General features: G+C 47.1%; 1 protein-coding gene across 3 annotated transcripts in view; it reads left to right on the top strand.

Moving 5' to 3' along the window:
• PRICKLE2 (prickle planar cell polarity protein 2) overlaps positions 1-15322 on the top strand; it is a 186247-nt gene extending 170925 nt beyond the window's left edge. For all 3 annotated transcript variants that reach the window (XM_074957395.1, XM_074957397.1, XM_074957396.1), the window contains one exon: positions 12458-15322. In XM_074957395.1, the coding sequence (XP_074813496.1) occupies positions 12458-13326 (869 nt within the window). In that variant the 3' untranslated portion in view covers positions 13327-15322. The remainder of the gene's footprint in view (positions 1-12457) is intronic.
• The last annotated feature ends 201 nt before the right edge of the window (positions 15323-15523 follow it).

The following is a 15523-nucleotide window of genomic DNA, read 5'->3' as shown; positions in this document are numbered from 1 at the left end:
TTTCTTTCCTACGGAAAACTCCTCCACTGCAAAGCAGGCAGACAAAAGGAGCAGCAGAAGGATTCTGCAAGAAGGGGGCTGTCTTTTCTGGCTGCAGGCAAAACAGAGGGAGGAAGGGGGGGGGAGTCCTGTTTGCAGAATGACTGGTGTAGAAACCTCCCCTGATTGTCTCACTGAGTACCCCAAAGACTGAGGCTTCACTAATGAGGCATGGTGGATGAGGTGGTTAAACCAGGCACACTGCATTAATCATTTCCAGTCAAATCTCTCACCCAGATGGTATTGGCATAGTGGCTGTTTTCAGTGCGCTGGGTGTCTGAGCTGTTTGTGACAAGAAATGTATCCTGAAATCGTTAGAAAATCTTCATGATTTACAGTGCACCAGGCTGCACAGCGAAGTGTCAGAATCGTGAATGGCTTGGCAGGCACTTCGCTTGTCTCTGAATTACAAGGTTCCTTGCCTTTCTCTCCCAGCCTTGTTTACACTTAGCTTTTTCCAGTGGTTATATAACTGTTCCTTTTTATTTCTGCAAATCCCAGGGTTGAAGTGGAGTGAAGCTGTGCTATAAACAAGTCACTGACAGTACTGCTCCTCTTTCTCTTAAGTTCCTTTCAATTCCTGCGGTGGAATTTAAAATCAAGCCCATTTCATGGGCTGTGGGTTCTTAGGAAAGTGCCTACCTAGCACTACAGAGGCAGCCAGGGGGCACTTGGGGGAGGGAAGGTTAGAACTGAAAGTGTTCGGTTCTGTTCTGCCTGCGTACGCTGCAGTTAAACAAAGCCAATTTAGGAGACACTGATTTTGGAAACGTACACTCAGCTTTACACATTTAACACGCTTCAGATCTCAGTTATTATGCTACACAGAGGACTTGCTTTCCATTCCATGTGGTGAGTGTAAGGAAATGGAGTGGTAGTGAATTGCTGTATTCACAAGTGGTATAATAAACTAATCAAGCATTATTGAAACCTCCTTTCTGCCCAGTTCAGCAAAGCATCAAGCATGGGCTTAAGACCAGTTGCTGTCAATGAGACAGCATGAGGGTGGGATTTAAGTTGCAGTTGGGCAAAAATGTTCACAGAGAAACCCTGAAACCATTGCAAAACCTACCTCGTGTCTTGTGCATCATCACAAGGTTCACAAGTCTTTTAGGGGAACTTGAGCTTGATCTAGAGTGACATCCGGATGATGTGTGCATTCATCTAAAGTCTGGTTTTCCATGGCCCAGAATGGACACTGGTAATTGTTATTGGTTTTGACTGAAGCCCTGCCTACGTCCGAGACATTTGAACCAGTGTAACTGTGCATGGCTATCCATCGTCCCCGATAATGGTGTCACGGCAGCTCATGTGTTTTCTTGTGGCTGTACAGCCAATCTGTGAGGAGCAAGGTCATGAACAGATGTCACATCGGAAGTTAAAGCCTCTCCCTGAAGACTTGACATGACACTTGGCTCTTTTTAAATTGTTTTGTGCATCTGTCTTTCTCCAAGTGTTTACAGCTTTTATCGCTAGTTGCTCTCCATTCAGGTCTGTCCTTGGCTGGGCCTTCGAAGTTACCAATATGCAGCATGAGCTGAGATTCTCCTTGAAGCATTTACGTTGCCCGCCCTGTCTGTGCTTTCAAGTGTAACTATGTCAGTGCAGTCACATCACTGCAAACCCTTAATGTAGATTCACTGCACGGACATCAAACGGGGTTTGTACAAAAGCAGCTTAATCTGATGTTACGCAAGGATGCTGTTACAAGGCGTGAGCCTCATTTGATGTTTGTGCAGTGTAACTACATTAGGGGGAGTGTACTCCTGTAACCGTATAGTTGTTGACTGGAAATAGTGTCGCTTAAGATCAATTGCTGTCAATGAGACAGCAGGAGGGTGGGTAGATTTCTCAAATGTAGATGGAGTCAGTCGTGCTTTGAGGCTTTCGTGTTTGCTTGGAATTGGAAACTCAGAGGGTGTGCTGAGATATTTGCAGTCCCCCATAATTCTAGCCTTTAATGTCATGGTGTCTTGATGAGGCAGGTGCTTTCATTCAACAATTTGACATGGATCAGCAAAACAAGATGCTTGGCCTTTTGCACTGTGCCACGCTCTGGTAGCACCAGGGAGCCATCTACCTTCAGCCAAGTCACACGGCAGTAGGCTTGGCAAGGCTATACAGTTGTTCCAGCTCCTCACATTGAGGCTTTGAAGCGTCATCAGGAGATGGTGATTTAATCCCAATCAAAACGGACATTTCAGAAGGTCCTGCAGATGTGAGGGGAAACGGGAAACTATATTTGTACAATAAAAACGTCCTCCAGCCATGGGCTAGCGTAAGTTTTCCGCTCGCCTGGATAGTCTGGTGAAACAGATTCTCAAATTTCTTTAATAGAAAAATATCCTTTGCATGGCAGGGTCCCTCTCTCTTTCTTCCAGGGTAACATTTCACTTGATCAAATTATGAACTGTGTTCCCAGACAAAACACATCATTAAGCTGGAGCGAAGGGGGCTGTAAATAAATATCAGTAATTTAAGGGCATCACCCCGGATTTTGTAGTCGTAATGAAAAAACAAATGCCTGAAAAAAGAGAAAATGGAAAGTTAATGGTACATTCATCTATATTATGGAAACACAGCACTACTTAAATATTACCCTCATGTCTCCTCATTCCTCCATGGAGGGTCAATACACATCTGAGACCATAATCACGACTCATATGAAACCCCACTACTGCTGGATACCTCGGTAACTGAGAACGTCTCAAACCCTGCAGACATGTGTATTACATTTGGTGCTGCTGACACCTTGAACCGAGGCCATTGTGGTTTATAAGGCAAAGCACAGACAGCCTAGCTGCAAAGTCACATTAGTTGTAAAAGCTCCACGGCAACAGGGAGCCCAGTCCTTGTGCACAGTGATGAGTTAAAATGGGTGACACCTGGTTAGAACCCACTTATTGGCACTTGCTCGATCAAGCAGGAGATACGACACTTAAGCAGAGCCGTTATTACCATTCATTATCGTTAAAGTAAAGCCGTTATCCTGCAAAATAGCCTTTTGCATGGGCCCAACTCCATCCACTGTGACTAATATCTTAGGAGATATCCCAATAAAGTACCTTTTGGCCCAGAGCACTTTACAAATGATATACATATGATGCCCTTAACTGCAGCTGCGCCTGGTGAGGTGGGTACCTTCAGCCAGCATGTGGCTTGAGACTGGGTGCAGGAGAAGGATGGTACAGGACACCAGGGCAAATCCATCGCCTTCCTGAATGCATGATGGATTTTCTAATGTTTGGCCAGAGCAATCAGGACATTTGAGCCAACCTATTGCCTAGGTATAAACCTAGCTTCTTGGAGACTTTTAGAAATCGTAGCCCTATTGAAATCAATGGCAAACTGACGTCGGTGGGGACAGCCCTGGTGTTTGGATCACTAAGTCGTCTCCTGTAGCTCAACCTCAAAGTTCCACTTGCATTTTAGGTGCTTTAGACATTCCACAGCCTGTGGTTGTGAATAGCCTAGAACACACGTCCTTGCTTTGCTCACTTTCAGAGTCCACAGTGTTCCTAATATCTGCATCAGTGCCATTGATTAATGAGCTAATTTTCTCATCCAGCAATCTCAGACCAGTGAAACGTGCCCCTCGTTGCCAAAGTCAACAAGATTAAAACAAATTTGGAGTCTCTAGGCCAAGTTATTTTTTGACAGATTAGGAGGCAAAAGTTAGGGGAAATCTTCTAAAGTGAAGCCCACCTCATTTTTTTTGACCCCCTCATATTCCACGAACATCCTTCTCCAGTTTGCTTCAAGCTTTGTAGGAAAAAGATGATGCTGGCATGAGATCGTCTTTGTGAAGTTTCAAGTGGATTTGGTTTAGTTTTTGCAAAGTTATTTCGAGTCAAGTTAAGCCAGATAATGAAAAGCTGGCTTCCCCCTTAGCTATGGCGGGCCTAACCTCACTCCACGGGTATGGTCAGAGTAGCTTTATGATGATATGCAGCTGCTGGACAGCTGACTTACTTCCTGTTTGCTTTGGAGTGTCTTCCCTCCGGGAACAGCGCTGGGGGCTTCTCAGAGTGTGTGCAGTAGTGTACCCTGCAGTTGTTCAGCAGTGATTACAGTAGATGTTCTCAGAACTGGGTTCAGGCTGTAACCAACAATTCCCCCACTCTTCTAAATCTTGGTGTGTGTTTAATAACGAGGCTCCATGGGTGAAGAGCCCCAAAATCCCATGGACCTAAGAAGTGCTGCTTAAACCCCACTCTTGGATAACGCTGCATCACTTGCCCTGTATTCCGAAATCATTTTCCTGTGTGACTTCCAGTTCTCAAGAAAAATAGCTGTGTGTGTGTTGTGAGTGGGGAAGAGTCTGGAAGGCACTGAGCACAATTAAAGATCTAGGCCCAGATCCACTGAAATTACTGGAAGTTGGGAGCCTAAATACCTTTGTGGATCTGAGCAGTACAGCCTGGATCTCTACTCTGTCACACCGTTTTACATTAGTATATCTTCACTGATGTCAGTGGGGACACACTCACATAATGGTTACACACCCCGTGTAATGGAGTGGACACTCAGGCTCCTGTTTCCTCAACTGCACCTTATTCAGTGAACACAATTTATATTAAAATGTACTAGGAATCCAATTGGGAGAGAGACAATTCTGGAGCGAGCAGGAGCCCCTGGTATAAACATGGCCCCTGGTACAAATCAGAGCAACCCAAAGGCTGCTCTAATTTACACCTGGCTGCCCATGGCCCCAAGGCATTGCTCCTGACACACCCTCTTTTCTCAGCCACCTCCCCAATGCCCATCTGCTGCGATGGGGCACGGCTTAGAACTAAATCAGCTCAACAGTAGCTGAGGGTTCCCTATATGCTGAGGAACTGGTTAAAGTGGCACCTTGCACCTCTGGGGCCTGTAACGGTTACTAGGCATGTTACTATCCCAGTACTGGGCCCTGTTAGAACCTGCCACTTTCAAACTGAGCTCAAAGGTACGTTGAGGCACTGTGGATAAATGTCACGTATAAACCAAAAGCTTCCACAGCCACCTTGTTAACCATCAGTTGACTGCAAAGCACCTGAAAGGCCAACTCCAACCTGCCCCCTCCGCGCCCCCCGCCCCCCCCTTCCTCGGTCATAGAGGTTCCTACGGTAGCAGTACTGTTCGGGAGCAAAGATCGTGAAGCAGATGCACAGTGTGTACAAGACATGTCACTTGTCCCAAACTTTTCCTGTGAGGAGATGGGAGGGAGAAAGCATGGGAGAAATTTGGTTGCAGGAGTTCTGGGGGTCTTTAGCTTTTGAAAATTGGTCCTATTTTTAACTGTGTAATTTATATAGAAAGTCTTATATAGGCCCAGCGTATTGGTGAGTCCATCAGAGAGGAGAGGGCCTTTCTCTTTGGCAGACGTTTAGCTTTTGCTTGAGAACTTTTCTTCCTCCTCCTGGTGCTCCGTCTGCCCCTTTCTGCAGTTCCTATGGCGACGTGCCTCTTGTCCCTTTCCATCAACAGGCAAGCATTGCGTGGCCGTCGCGTGTTCTGTTGTCAAGTAACCTTTGGCCATGTTTACCCTCTGCAGTTCTGTTTGTTTTCACTATGACAGCTGTTGTTACCTGCAGTGACGCTCTTGGCTTGAAGTTCCATGGATTGATGGGTTGCCAGTATACAAGAGTAGGACCGCGTGGCAGCCAACCAGAAAGCCACATGCCATTTATTTTCCTTCTGACCCAATTGTACAATGTGGAAACATGTTGCCATCCTCAACCCATGGCCTCCTTGAAGATGTAGCCCCACCCAGCTCAATCTCTAGCCAAGTTTTTAAAGGAGGTCTGTCTGGACATTCAATTTATGTCGGTCACTGGCAATCTTATCACACCTCTGATGCTTGTGGCGACCCCGTGATCATCAAACACAAATTTCAACCTAATCATCAATGCCCTAATGACCCGCCCTCTCCTCCTTCGGACGTCTTTGAAAAGGGTAACAGCGCTAAGGGCACATAGCAACGTAACTGTCTATATGTTGTACTCCCTTCCACAAACCTGTCTGTCTGACTGTCTTTCGGTTGTGAACTCCCTGGGGATGGGATTGTGCCTCTTCTGTTTGGAAAGTGCCTAGCACAATGTTTCTCAAATGTGGCCACCATGGCCGCATGTGGCCACCAGGGGCTCTTCTTGCAGTCACAGCCTCCTGGGCAGTGACTGGGGGCCAAAGCAGTGGCCCCTCTCCTGGGGCTGCCAGCAGGGATTGGGCCCTGTCCCTGTCTGGAGCCAGCGGGGGCAGGTTTGCATAATTTTTGGTGGTGCCCAGAAGGGGTCCAAGTCCCCCCCCACCCCTCCCCCATACCTGCCTTGTAAACTGATATATGTTTTTTAAAATAATGTAAAAATGGACTGGAAAGAGTAAGCATTTAACAGTTTCCCTATATTGCACAATATCACTGTTGTAAGAAAAATATATTTAACTAAGAATATCAACTTTATTAATACTCTTTTGAATATGGAAACAACCAAGCACTCTTGGATCAATCACCTCCAAAAGCAAAAAGCTCTGTGTAATTCGCTATTGGACTCCAAGCACGTAAATCTTGACAGCCAAGACTGATGAAAACTCCTTTTCTGATCTTTTAGATTTCCCGCATCTTTCTTCTGTCTAAGGTTACAGGCTGGGTGTCGGACTCAGGCCGTCACTTGATGAATTATCCTTTTGTTCTTTTTCCTCTGGGTAACTTTATTAAGAATTTATCCATTGTTGATGATTATTACACAAAATCAGTGGGGTGGGACCGAGGGGTTTGAAGTGTGGGAGGAGGCTCAGGGTAGGGCAGAGGGTTGGAGTGCGGGGGTCAGGGCTGTGGGGTGGGGCCGGGAATGAGGCATTCACAGTGCAGGAGGGGGCTCAGGGCTGGGGCAGCGGGTTGGGGTGTGGGGGGGGCTCTTGCTGGGGGGTGTGGGCTCTGGGGTGAGGCTGGGGATGAGGGGGTTGGGGCATGGGAGGGGCTCAGGCAGAGGGTTGGGGTGCAGGGGGGATGAGGGCTCTGGCTGGGCGTGAGGGCTCTGGCGTGGGGCTGGGGATGAGAGGTTTGGAGTGTGGGAGGAGGCGCAGGGTAGGGCAGAGGGTTGGGGGGCAGGGGTGAGGGCTGCGGGGTGGGGCCAGGGATATGGGGTTGGGGGTGCAGGAGGGGTGAGGGCAGAGGGTTGGGGTGAGGGCTGCGGGTTGGGGCTGGGGATGAGAGGTTCACGGTGCAGGAGGGGGCTCAGGGCTGCAGCAGAGGGTTGGGGTGAGGGCTCTGGCTGGGGTGTGGGCTCTAGGGTGGGGGTGGGGATGAGGGGTAAGATTCCTTTCCTCTCCCAGGCTGGAGAGCAGGCAGAACTGGATTACTGGCATGGCTGTGCAGAGCATTACGACTGGGGATGTACACTGATTTAACTGGATTTGTTGTTTTAACTCCTATACAAATATTTCAGCCTAGTAACCAAGATGAAAGGAATCTAAAAGGGTAAATCTTCATTAATGTGCATAGGGAGGTAAAGGCGAAACTCTATTATTGGGAACATGGCCAGCCGGAAAGCCAGATATTGTAAACAGATATTTCTGTACCTATTTATGACTCTTCACAGTCTGCGCATCTCTTATCTTGGACAATGAAAATCAATTAAGGTGCTTCCAAGTTCTCAGTGCTGTAACACTCGGGTTGCGAACACTTGATGGAAATTTGTCTTTGCTGTAAAACCAGTGTTTTTTCAATGGAATTTAAAAGCATAACAGGGGGAACGTTTTTCTGTGGGTCTTAAGGGTTTGTTTTTATAAAGCTCTTTTTTTAGATAAAGTGGAGTTGTCACCTTACTAAGGTCTTGTCCACACTGGGGATTCACACTGAGATAAACTGTACCAGCACAAGTCATGGTTAACTGGGCATGGATTGTCTACACTAGGGGCTTGCACAATTGCAGCTCCGTTGGTGTAAAATCACCCAGTGCAGACAAGGCCTGCAAATCAGACAGTCTAGTACCCACAGCAATGTACCCCTAAGAACCACTTATAAAGGACAAAGGAAAGAAATGCCAACTCCTAAGCAAAGACTGAGGCTGGAGATGAGGAGTTCACAGTGCAGGAGGGGGCTCAGGGCTGGGCCAGAGAGTTGGGGTCGGGGGGGTGGTGAGGACAATGGCTGGGGGTGCAGACTCTGGGGTGGGGCTGGGCCGGGGATGAGGAGTTCAAACTTTTGGGTGCAGCAGGCTGGCTCCCCAGAGCTGGGGCCAGAGAGGACTCCCCACAGCCCTCTCACTGCCAGCAGGAGCGAGCTCTGGGGGAGCTCGTCTCCTCCCCCTCCCCGTAGCACGACACTCACCCACGCCACAGGCTACCCCTCAGGAGGTCCAGACAGGATAAGCCCCCTAGGAGTTGCCTGCCGGGGCAGGGGAGGCTGACATGCCACTGCACCTCCTCCCCTCCTCCCTGCCTCCAGCACTGCACCCTTCTCAGGGAGCAGCCACCCGGTCCCCAGGGTATGGGGGAGGCGTGCGGGGGCAGCAGGTGGGGAACATTAGTGGAGCCAGGTGCCTGGGGCCCTGAATTTGCTGAAACACGGGCACCACGGGCCCATACAACTCACCACCCTTGTCTGGAGCCACAAATGCCAGAGGAGCAGGCAGCCGATGTGAGTTCCCCACCTTCCCGGGGCAGCCATGGGGCTTGGGCTTCCGGCTTCCGCCCTAGGGTGGCAGGCGGCAGGCTCTGGCTGTGGGGCTCCATCCCCCAGCTGCAGGGCTTCACGCTTCAGCTACGGGCTCACCAATCCCCCATTGCCTCTGGACCCCGCCAATTCCCTCGGCCCTACATCGCCCCGGCCTCCGGTGCCTTCCCACCCACTCTATCCAGGGCTTAATTTGTCACCCAGTTTGTGCTGGGGCTGAGTAAGTCTGCCGTAGAAAAGCGATATTTCTGCGTTTGTTAATATCACTTTTCACTGCCTTCCAGCTAGCTAGTAAATCTGCTGTGAAAAGTGAAGATTAACAAACATACAAATATCAGTTTTCATAGCAGCAGACTTACTAGCTAGCAACTCTTAAAAAAAGGAATCAAAAAAGCAAAGGAAATAACAAAAAAGACATGACCTTGCAAAGCACCTTATTTTGTTTCCATTCTGTTTAGGTCCAGTAAAGAATAGGGACAATTGTACATTATTTTTTTTATTGAGTCAGCAGAAACCCCTACTTAAATAAATGACAGTGATTTGGACGTGGATATGTGCATATTTGTTTTTCCTAAGGTTAAGTATTTTAGGAAAAATTATCAGAGCGGCCACCAGCAAGAGTTGGTGGCCGCACTCTGAGGCCACCAAAAAATTTCTTGTGAGACCCCCCTGGCCTAGTGCATCATGGGCACTACCTGAAATAAATGATCATCTCTTTAGAATTTCGTATCTCGAACATGAGAAGAGCCCAGTGTGACATGCATTTCCTTTGCACATGTCTTGTTTAGTGGGATTAAGGATCCTAAATTATCTCCTGGATAATTTAAAACCATTGTTCAGCTCTAGATCTACTTCCATATTGTATGTAACTCTCCCTGGACAGTAATTTTTATTATTACTGATGATGAATTAAAGGAAACGGAGTGTTTTTAACAGAACCTCATGGTTGGAGCATGGGACTGCGAGGCAAGAGATGTGGGTTCTAATGTCTGATCTGGGAAGGCTTGCTGTGTATGTAAGGAAAATTATTTGCTCTCTTTCCCTGTGTCTGGTTCACAGGATATTGAGGCTCAATCCATTGCTGCTGTGGAAATACACAGAGGTATTTGAAACTATAAATGCAAAGTGGTGCTGCTGTTCCTTATTTGTAAAAGCCAGTTATTCCTCATTTGAAGCTTCACATCTGTGACATCCCCAAACTGATTGCTTGAGAAGGGACTGGTGTGACAGAGTGGGGAACAAGGAGGAGGGGAAGATAACTGCTCAAGCAGCAAAGATCCATTTGCCAGGAAAATATCAATAGTGATGACAGAGGGGGGAAATGAGGAAAGGAAAAATGAAAGTGGCATCGAGCATAAGGCAGGACTGTTTCTAAACAGACATTATGGGCGGGATTTTCAAAAGTGTGCAGGGTTGCCCTCAATCTGCCCCCATTAAAGTCAGTGTGGCCAACCCCAAATGTTCCAAAATCATGAGTCTCATACCCCCAAATCCTGAGATTGGCTTAAAAAATAAAAATGCACCATTGGTTTATTTGACTTCTGGGGTTTGAGTCTTTAGGAGTCACATTTTTTAGCTTTTCTCTATAACCATTATGTCTAGAAATATACTTTGTTTAAAATGAAAGCTGAGATTCTCACATAATAACATGACTCCAGGAGTTGGGGCTGGAAGAAAAACACCAGAGATCGTCAGATTCATGATAAGAGTTGGGAACTTGCAATGGTAACACTCCCATTGGCTTCGGTGTGAGTAGGGTAAGCCAAAACTGAGCGCATTTGATAATCCTGGTCAATCTTTGAAGTTTTCTGTCAAGTAACAGCTGCTTTTCAGGGACCAAATTATGCAGAAAGTCCAGAGTAACATCCTGATTTTGACCAAAGTGCTCTAGATTTAAACCATGGTTACTGAGAGCAGAATTTGGCCTTAATAAAATGAAGTTTGCCAGAAAATGGCTTATGCCAAAGAAGTCAGGCTGCGGATTTATCAATGGAAAGTTTTATTAAGTAAAACAGAGCAATTTATTTGTGAATTTTTTCAACCCATTTACAGAGTCAGAATGTGTCAGCGATGGCATAAGGGGCATGCATCATGCTAATGGTGCAGAGATCTTACCAATTAGTTTGCGCAGAAAGGTTATCAAAAAATGCCAAAGTCACCCTTCGCTCTGGGATATGGGTTAAACTAGACTGCAACTGAAATCGCTTTTGAAACGTGGCATCTAGAGAATGCAACATGAGCCTTGGGCACAGCCAGTTGCCAGGCCAGTGGGCGGATAGTCTGAGCCTCTCGGGCTGGGAGAGCAGAACTGGGAGGAACAGTGAAGGGCGTGGGTTGTATTCTGGTTCCCGTTCCCAAGGGGATGTTGAGCTAACCTGTGCTCTTGTAACAAGCCCTCTACTGCTGCTAAGAGCCACTGACTTCCCACCCAGTTGCCATTCTGTACGTCTCACTGCTAATATTAGCTTGCTCCCCCATCCTACAAGAGGAGGCTCTGGGACAGAGAATCAGCACAAGGATCCCTGATCATTCCCCCCAAATGAGGCACTTCCCCAGGGAGGCTAGGGCCAGTCTGCACTGGTAAACCCCGCTCCTGTGTAGCAGTCCGACTCCCCTTGTGGTCCTTCTGGGGCAGCTTTGCAGAATCCCAGCACTGTCTTGGGGAGCTCCATGGCCGTGGAGGAAAGGTGACATGTGTCTGCCTGGCTCCCTATACCTCTCCACCACAGCCTGGCCAGGCCCCAGGCCCGCCATTAGCCTGGCTCCCTATATCTCTCCACCACAGCCTGGCCAGGCCCCAGGCCTCCAAAGTGGTCAGGTATACGGTGCCATGGAAGCAACTGTTTCCTCTCTCCCATCCCATGTGTGGGGGACACTATGCACCACTGTAGTGAACTGGCTCGTGTCTGTTTGCACCAGTGCCCTCTCCTGGGTGACAGAATTGCTCCTCTTTGGGTCACATAGACCATACAGTGCTGTCACATAGACCCTATATTGCTAACAGCTAAGGGAGAGTCTTTTGGAGCTCAAGTGGCAGAGGCCTGTGCTTTTGGAGCAGGGTCAGACTTCTATCACTGCGATCGCTGTGACATTCTGGTGGCCTTGGCTTTGTGACAGTACATTGCTCTGTCCTTCCAGAATACCTCTGCCACCAGTGTCCTCTACTGGATGGCATTTGGGTCTGCTCAACCGTTTGTGGCCATGTCTCCGCCTAGTGGCTAAATAGTTACACAAGGTACAGCCCTGACATCTCTGAACGATGTCTGACCGTGTCGCTGGTTATTACAATGGGCCATCATAGGTCAGAAGGCCTAACACTGCTACGGAAGCATGAACGTTGCCAGGGCAGCACTGGTTGTTCTCACAAAGTTTCAGTCATGTCCTAATAGAAATGTGAGGGGAGACGGGGTCCAGGTTTTGACAAGTGACTGGTGATTTTGGAAACCCCCAGTTTTTTGGTGGTGGGAGGAGTTAGGGTGGGCACCTTGAAGCAGCCTTGATTACCAAAGCAGGGGTGCTCAGCGCTTTGTGAAAATCATGCCTCCTTCAGGTGTCTCAAGTGAGGCACCCAAAATCACTTCCGTCCAGATCCTCAGATGTGATTCCAATGGGAGTTAGGTGCCTAAATACCTTCTAAGGCTCTGGGCCTTGGTTGCTTTTGACAATTGGGATCGGTTTTGCCAAGCAAAGTGCAGCTCCTCACATTGTGCAGTTGCAAAGGAAGATTCTCATGTTAACGGCCTTTTTTCTCCTCCTCCCCACCAGGACTCTCTGCGGACTGTGGCGCCAAGCGCCAGGAGCATCTCTCTAGATTCTCAATGCCTGATCTGAGCAAAGATTCTGGAATGAATGTCTCAGAGAAGATGAGTAACATGGGGACGCTGAATTCCTCTGTGCAGTTTAGAAGTGCCGAGTCAGTCCGTAGCCTCTTGTCTGTGCAACAGTACCAAGATATGGAGCCGAACTTGCGCGACCTTGCCAATCCCGTCAGTTACAGAGAGATGCCATCGCATGGAAGGATGCATCAGAGTTTTGAGTATGACAGCGGGATTCCAGGGAACAAAATTCCTGGACAGGATAGTGCTAGGCTTCCCCCTATGAGCGAGCGCACCCGCAGACGAACTAATCTCCGGGATGACGATCGGCGTTACCGCCCGCACAGACCCCGGCGGTCCAGACGCTCCCGCTCAGATAACGCCCTCCATCTGGCCAGCGAACAGTGCTGTCGATTGAAAGAGAGGCCCTCGCTGCGAGCCAGAGAGGACTATGACCAATTCATGCATCAGAGAAGCTGCAGAGAGACGATGGAACAGGGCCCCCGCAGAGACCTGTATGGTCAGTGTCCAAGGACTGTGTCGGATCTTGCTTTGCAGAACCATCTGGGGGAGAGATGGGGCCCCTATTTTGCCGAATATGACTGGTGTTCTACCTGCTCCTCCTCTTCAGAGTCTGACAATGAAGGCTATTTCCTTGGGGAGCCAATTCCACAACCGGCCCATCTCCGATACGTCACCAGCGAGGAGCTCCTGCACAAATATGGATCGTATGGCATGCCCAAGTCTTCCACATTGGGTGGCAGAGGACAGTTGCACAGCCGAAAAAGACAAAAGAGCAAAAACTGTATCATATCGTAACAGTGTCACTGCCTGGGCACTTTCTGAGAATGTAAATTAACTCATAACCTTGCACTGTTTTAGATCTTATATGCGCTTTTTATTGTAACAAAAAGCCCTGAAGACTGGGGATTTGTAAGAAGGTTGTAGATTGGCTTCTATAAGTAGTCATAAATCATTGGCACGGTGAATATATTTTGCACATTTTACTTTGGAAAAAAACAATTCACTTTAGCCTGGAGTATTTACCTAGTATTGTCCCTCTTTTTCCTAAATACTTCCACTCCTTTAAGTCCAGTTTGTCCGTATGGTTTAGTTACCCCTGTTCACTGTAATCAATAGCTCGTGTTCTCCTAATGCGCTTTGGTTTTCATTACCCATTTTGGTAAGTAATTTGTCTCTCAGTCAGTGCTGGAGTCTAAGTTATTTCCATGATTGTTGTAAATGCAATGTAAATGAGAGTTTGGAGAAAATATTTTTGTATTTTGTAATATCAGAGGAATTTCTATATCTTAGGAGTCACTGGGAAACGGCATGCACATTCATAATTGTTTTCAGCCAGAGCTAAACAAATGGTACTTCAGAATTCCTTCTCATTTTGCCATCAAATGTATTAAGTATATCAGTGAAATCTTGGGGGTGGGGCAGGATTAAGTCTTTTCATTCCTGGGAAATCAAAAGAACATTTTATGCTTTGTTCAATCTTAAAGAGGCCTAGATGGCGTTTTGGAGTCTGCTCACACCTTCGATTTTCAGTTACTCTTATCAGTGACGTACAGGAGTCTTTACAATTGCAAAAGTGACTTTTTTGTCAAATAGAATAGAACCAACTACCAAATGTCTGCAAAGTTTTAACAACCAAAGTTGGGGAAGGAATTTTCCATCTCTGTAGAGAATGCTGATGTTACTAAATTTTGAACTATTATTTGGAGTAAATAAAAGTGTAAATGGTGCAATTGTGTGATGTCAGCATGACGTCGTTTTGAGTATAGAATTGTCTTATGGTGCTCTAGTTTCCTGGATTATGTTAACTGCTGTTCATTACCAAAAGGAATCTTCAACACTGCCTACTACATAGATCATTATAAAATGAATACAAACTAATCACATTGGGCTTCATTCCATCTTGGAGCTATGCCCTGCCAAGTTCCCTTGGAGGTCAATAGGAGTTTGGCGTGCGTAGTCCAAGGGTGGGATTGAGCCCATTATTTGGAGCTAGAATCAATCTACAAAAGCATCAACATGGTAGAGTGTTATATAAATAGGACTCAAATGTATTGTGCTGTGGTGGATGTGAGTTTTTCTCTGTATGCTTTAAACCATTTGGGTCCTGACATCAAGGTGTGTCCCCTCCTGTGCCCACACGGGACAGTGCAGAGGGCAGATTTTCTGTAGGGTTGTAATATGGGTGCAGTTTCTTTCACATGTTCCCAGCCAGGGTGTTGCCAGGTCACGACAGCTTTTGTACTATACTGTGGAGGGTTTGGGGACTCAACCAATCGCCCATTGGAGTTGATGGTAAAATTCCCATTGATGTCAGTGGCAGAAGGAGCCGAGGTACAAAGGCAGTTAGGTGCCTAAAGATGCAGCAAAGTGGCTCGTGGGATTTTCAAATGCTCCTAAGCAGGTCAGACACCACTGAAAGTCAATGGGAGTTAGGCACCTAGTGGGGTTTACAAAAGCACATGTCTGCATAGTTAGGCACCGAAAGACCTCTATGCTCCTGACCCATTCCTGCAGTTAGAGCCACAAAGGCAGATTTCATTGCAGGATTGGGACCAAACGTAACGTGTTTTGTAACTGGGAACAAACTATTGCCTGTCAAAAGCAGCGAATGCGGGAAATCTTGAAGATGGAGGTCTCCATACCACAGACTATTGCTAGGAAATTTTTGTTGTTTGTAAGGAGAATGTGATGATGATTATTTTTTTAAAAAAAAGAGAGACACGACTAAGTATTAAAACAACAAATGTTTTTCCAGTTGGAATAAATGGAAATATTGATCCAAAGGGGAAAAAGACCAATGTGTGTGTGTGTGTGGTTTTTTTTAAAGAATGTCTATTACTTGTGAAGTTATGAGTCATCGTTTTCATTTATTTTCAGTCTGTTCTATTATTAAAGCACAAAAACTAACTAAATCCCCTAGATCAGTGTTTCTCAACTTTTTTGATACCAGGGACCGGCTTGCTGCCTTCCTAAACTCTGTCAGGGAGATCTC

Source organism: Natator depressus, chromosome 7, assembly GCF_965152275.1.
Source record: "Natator depressus isolate rNatDep1 chromosome 7, rNatDep2.hap1, whole genome shotgun sequence".
In the NCBI taxonomy this organism is placed as follows: domain Eukaryota; kingdom Metazoa; phylum Chordata; order Testudines; family Cheloniidae; genus Natator; species Natator depressus.
This window is presented reverse-complemented; position numbering and strand designations above follow the sequence as displayed.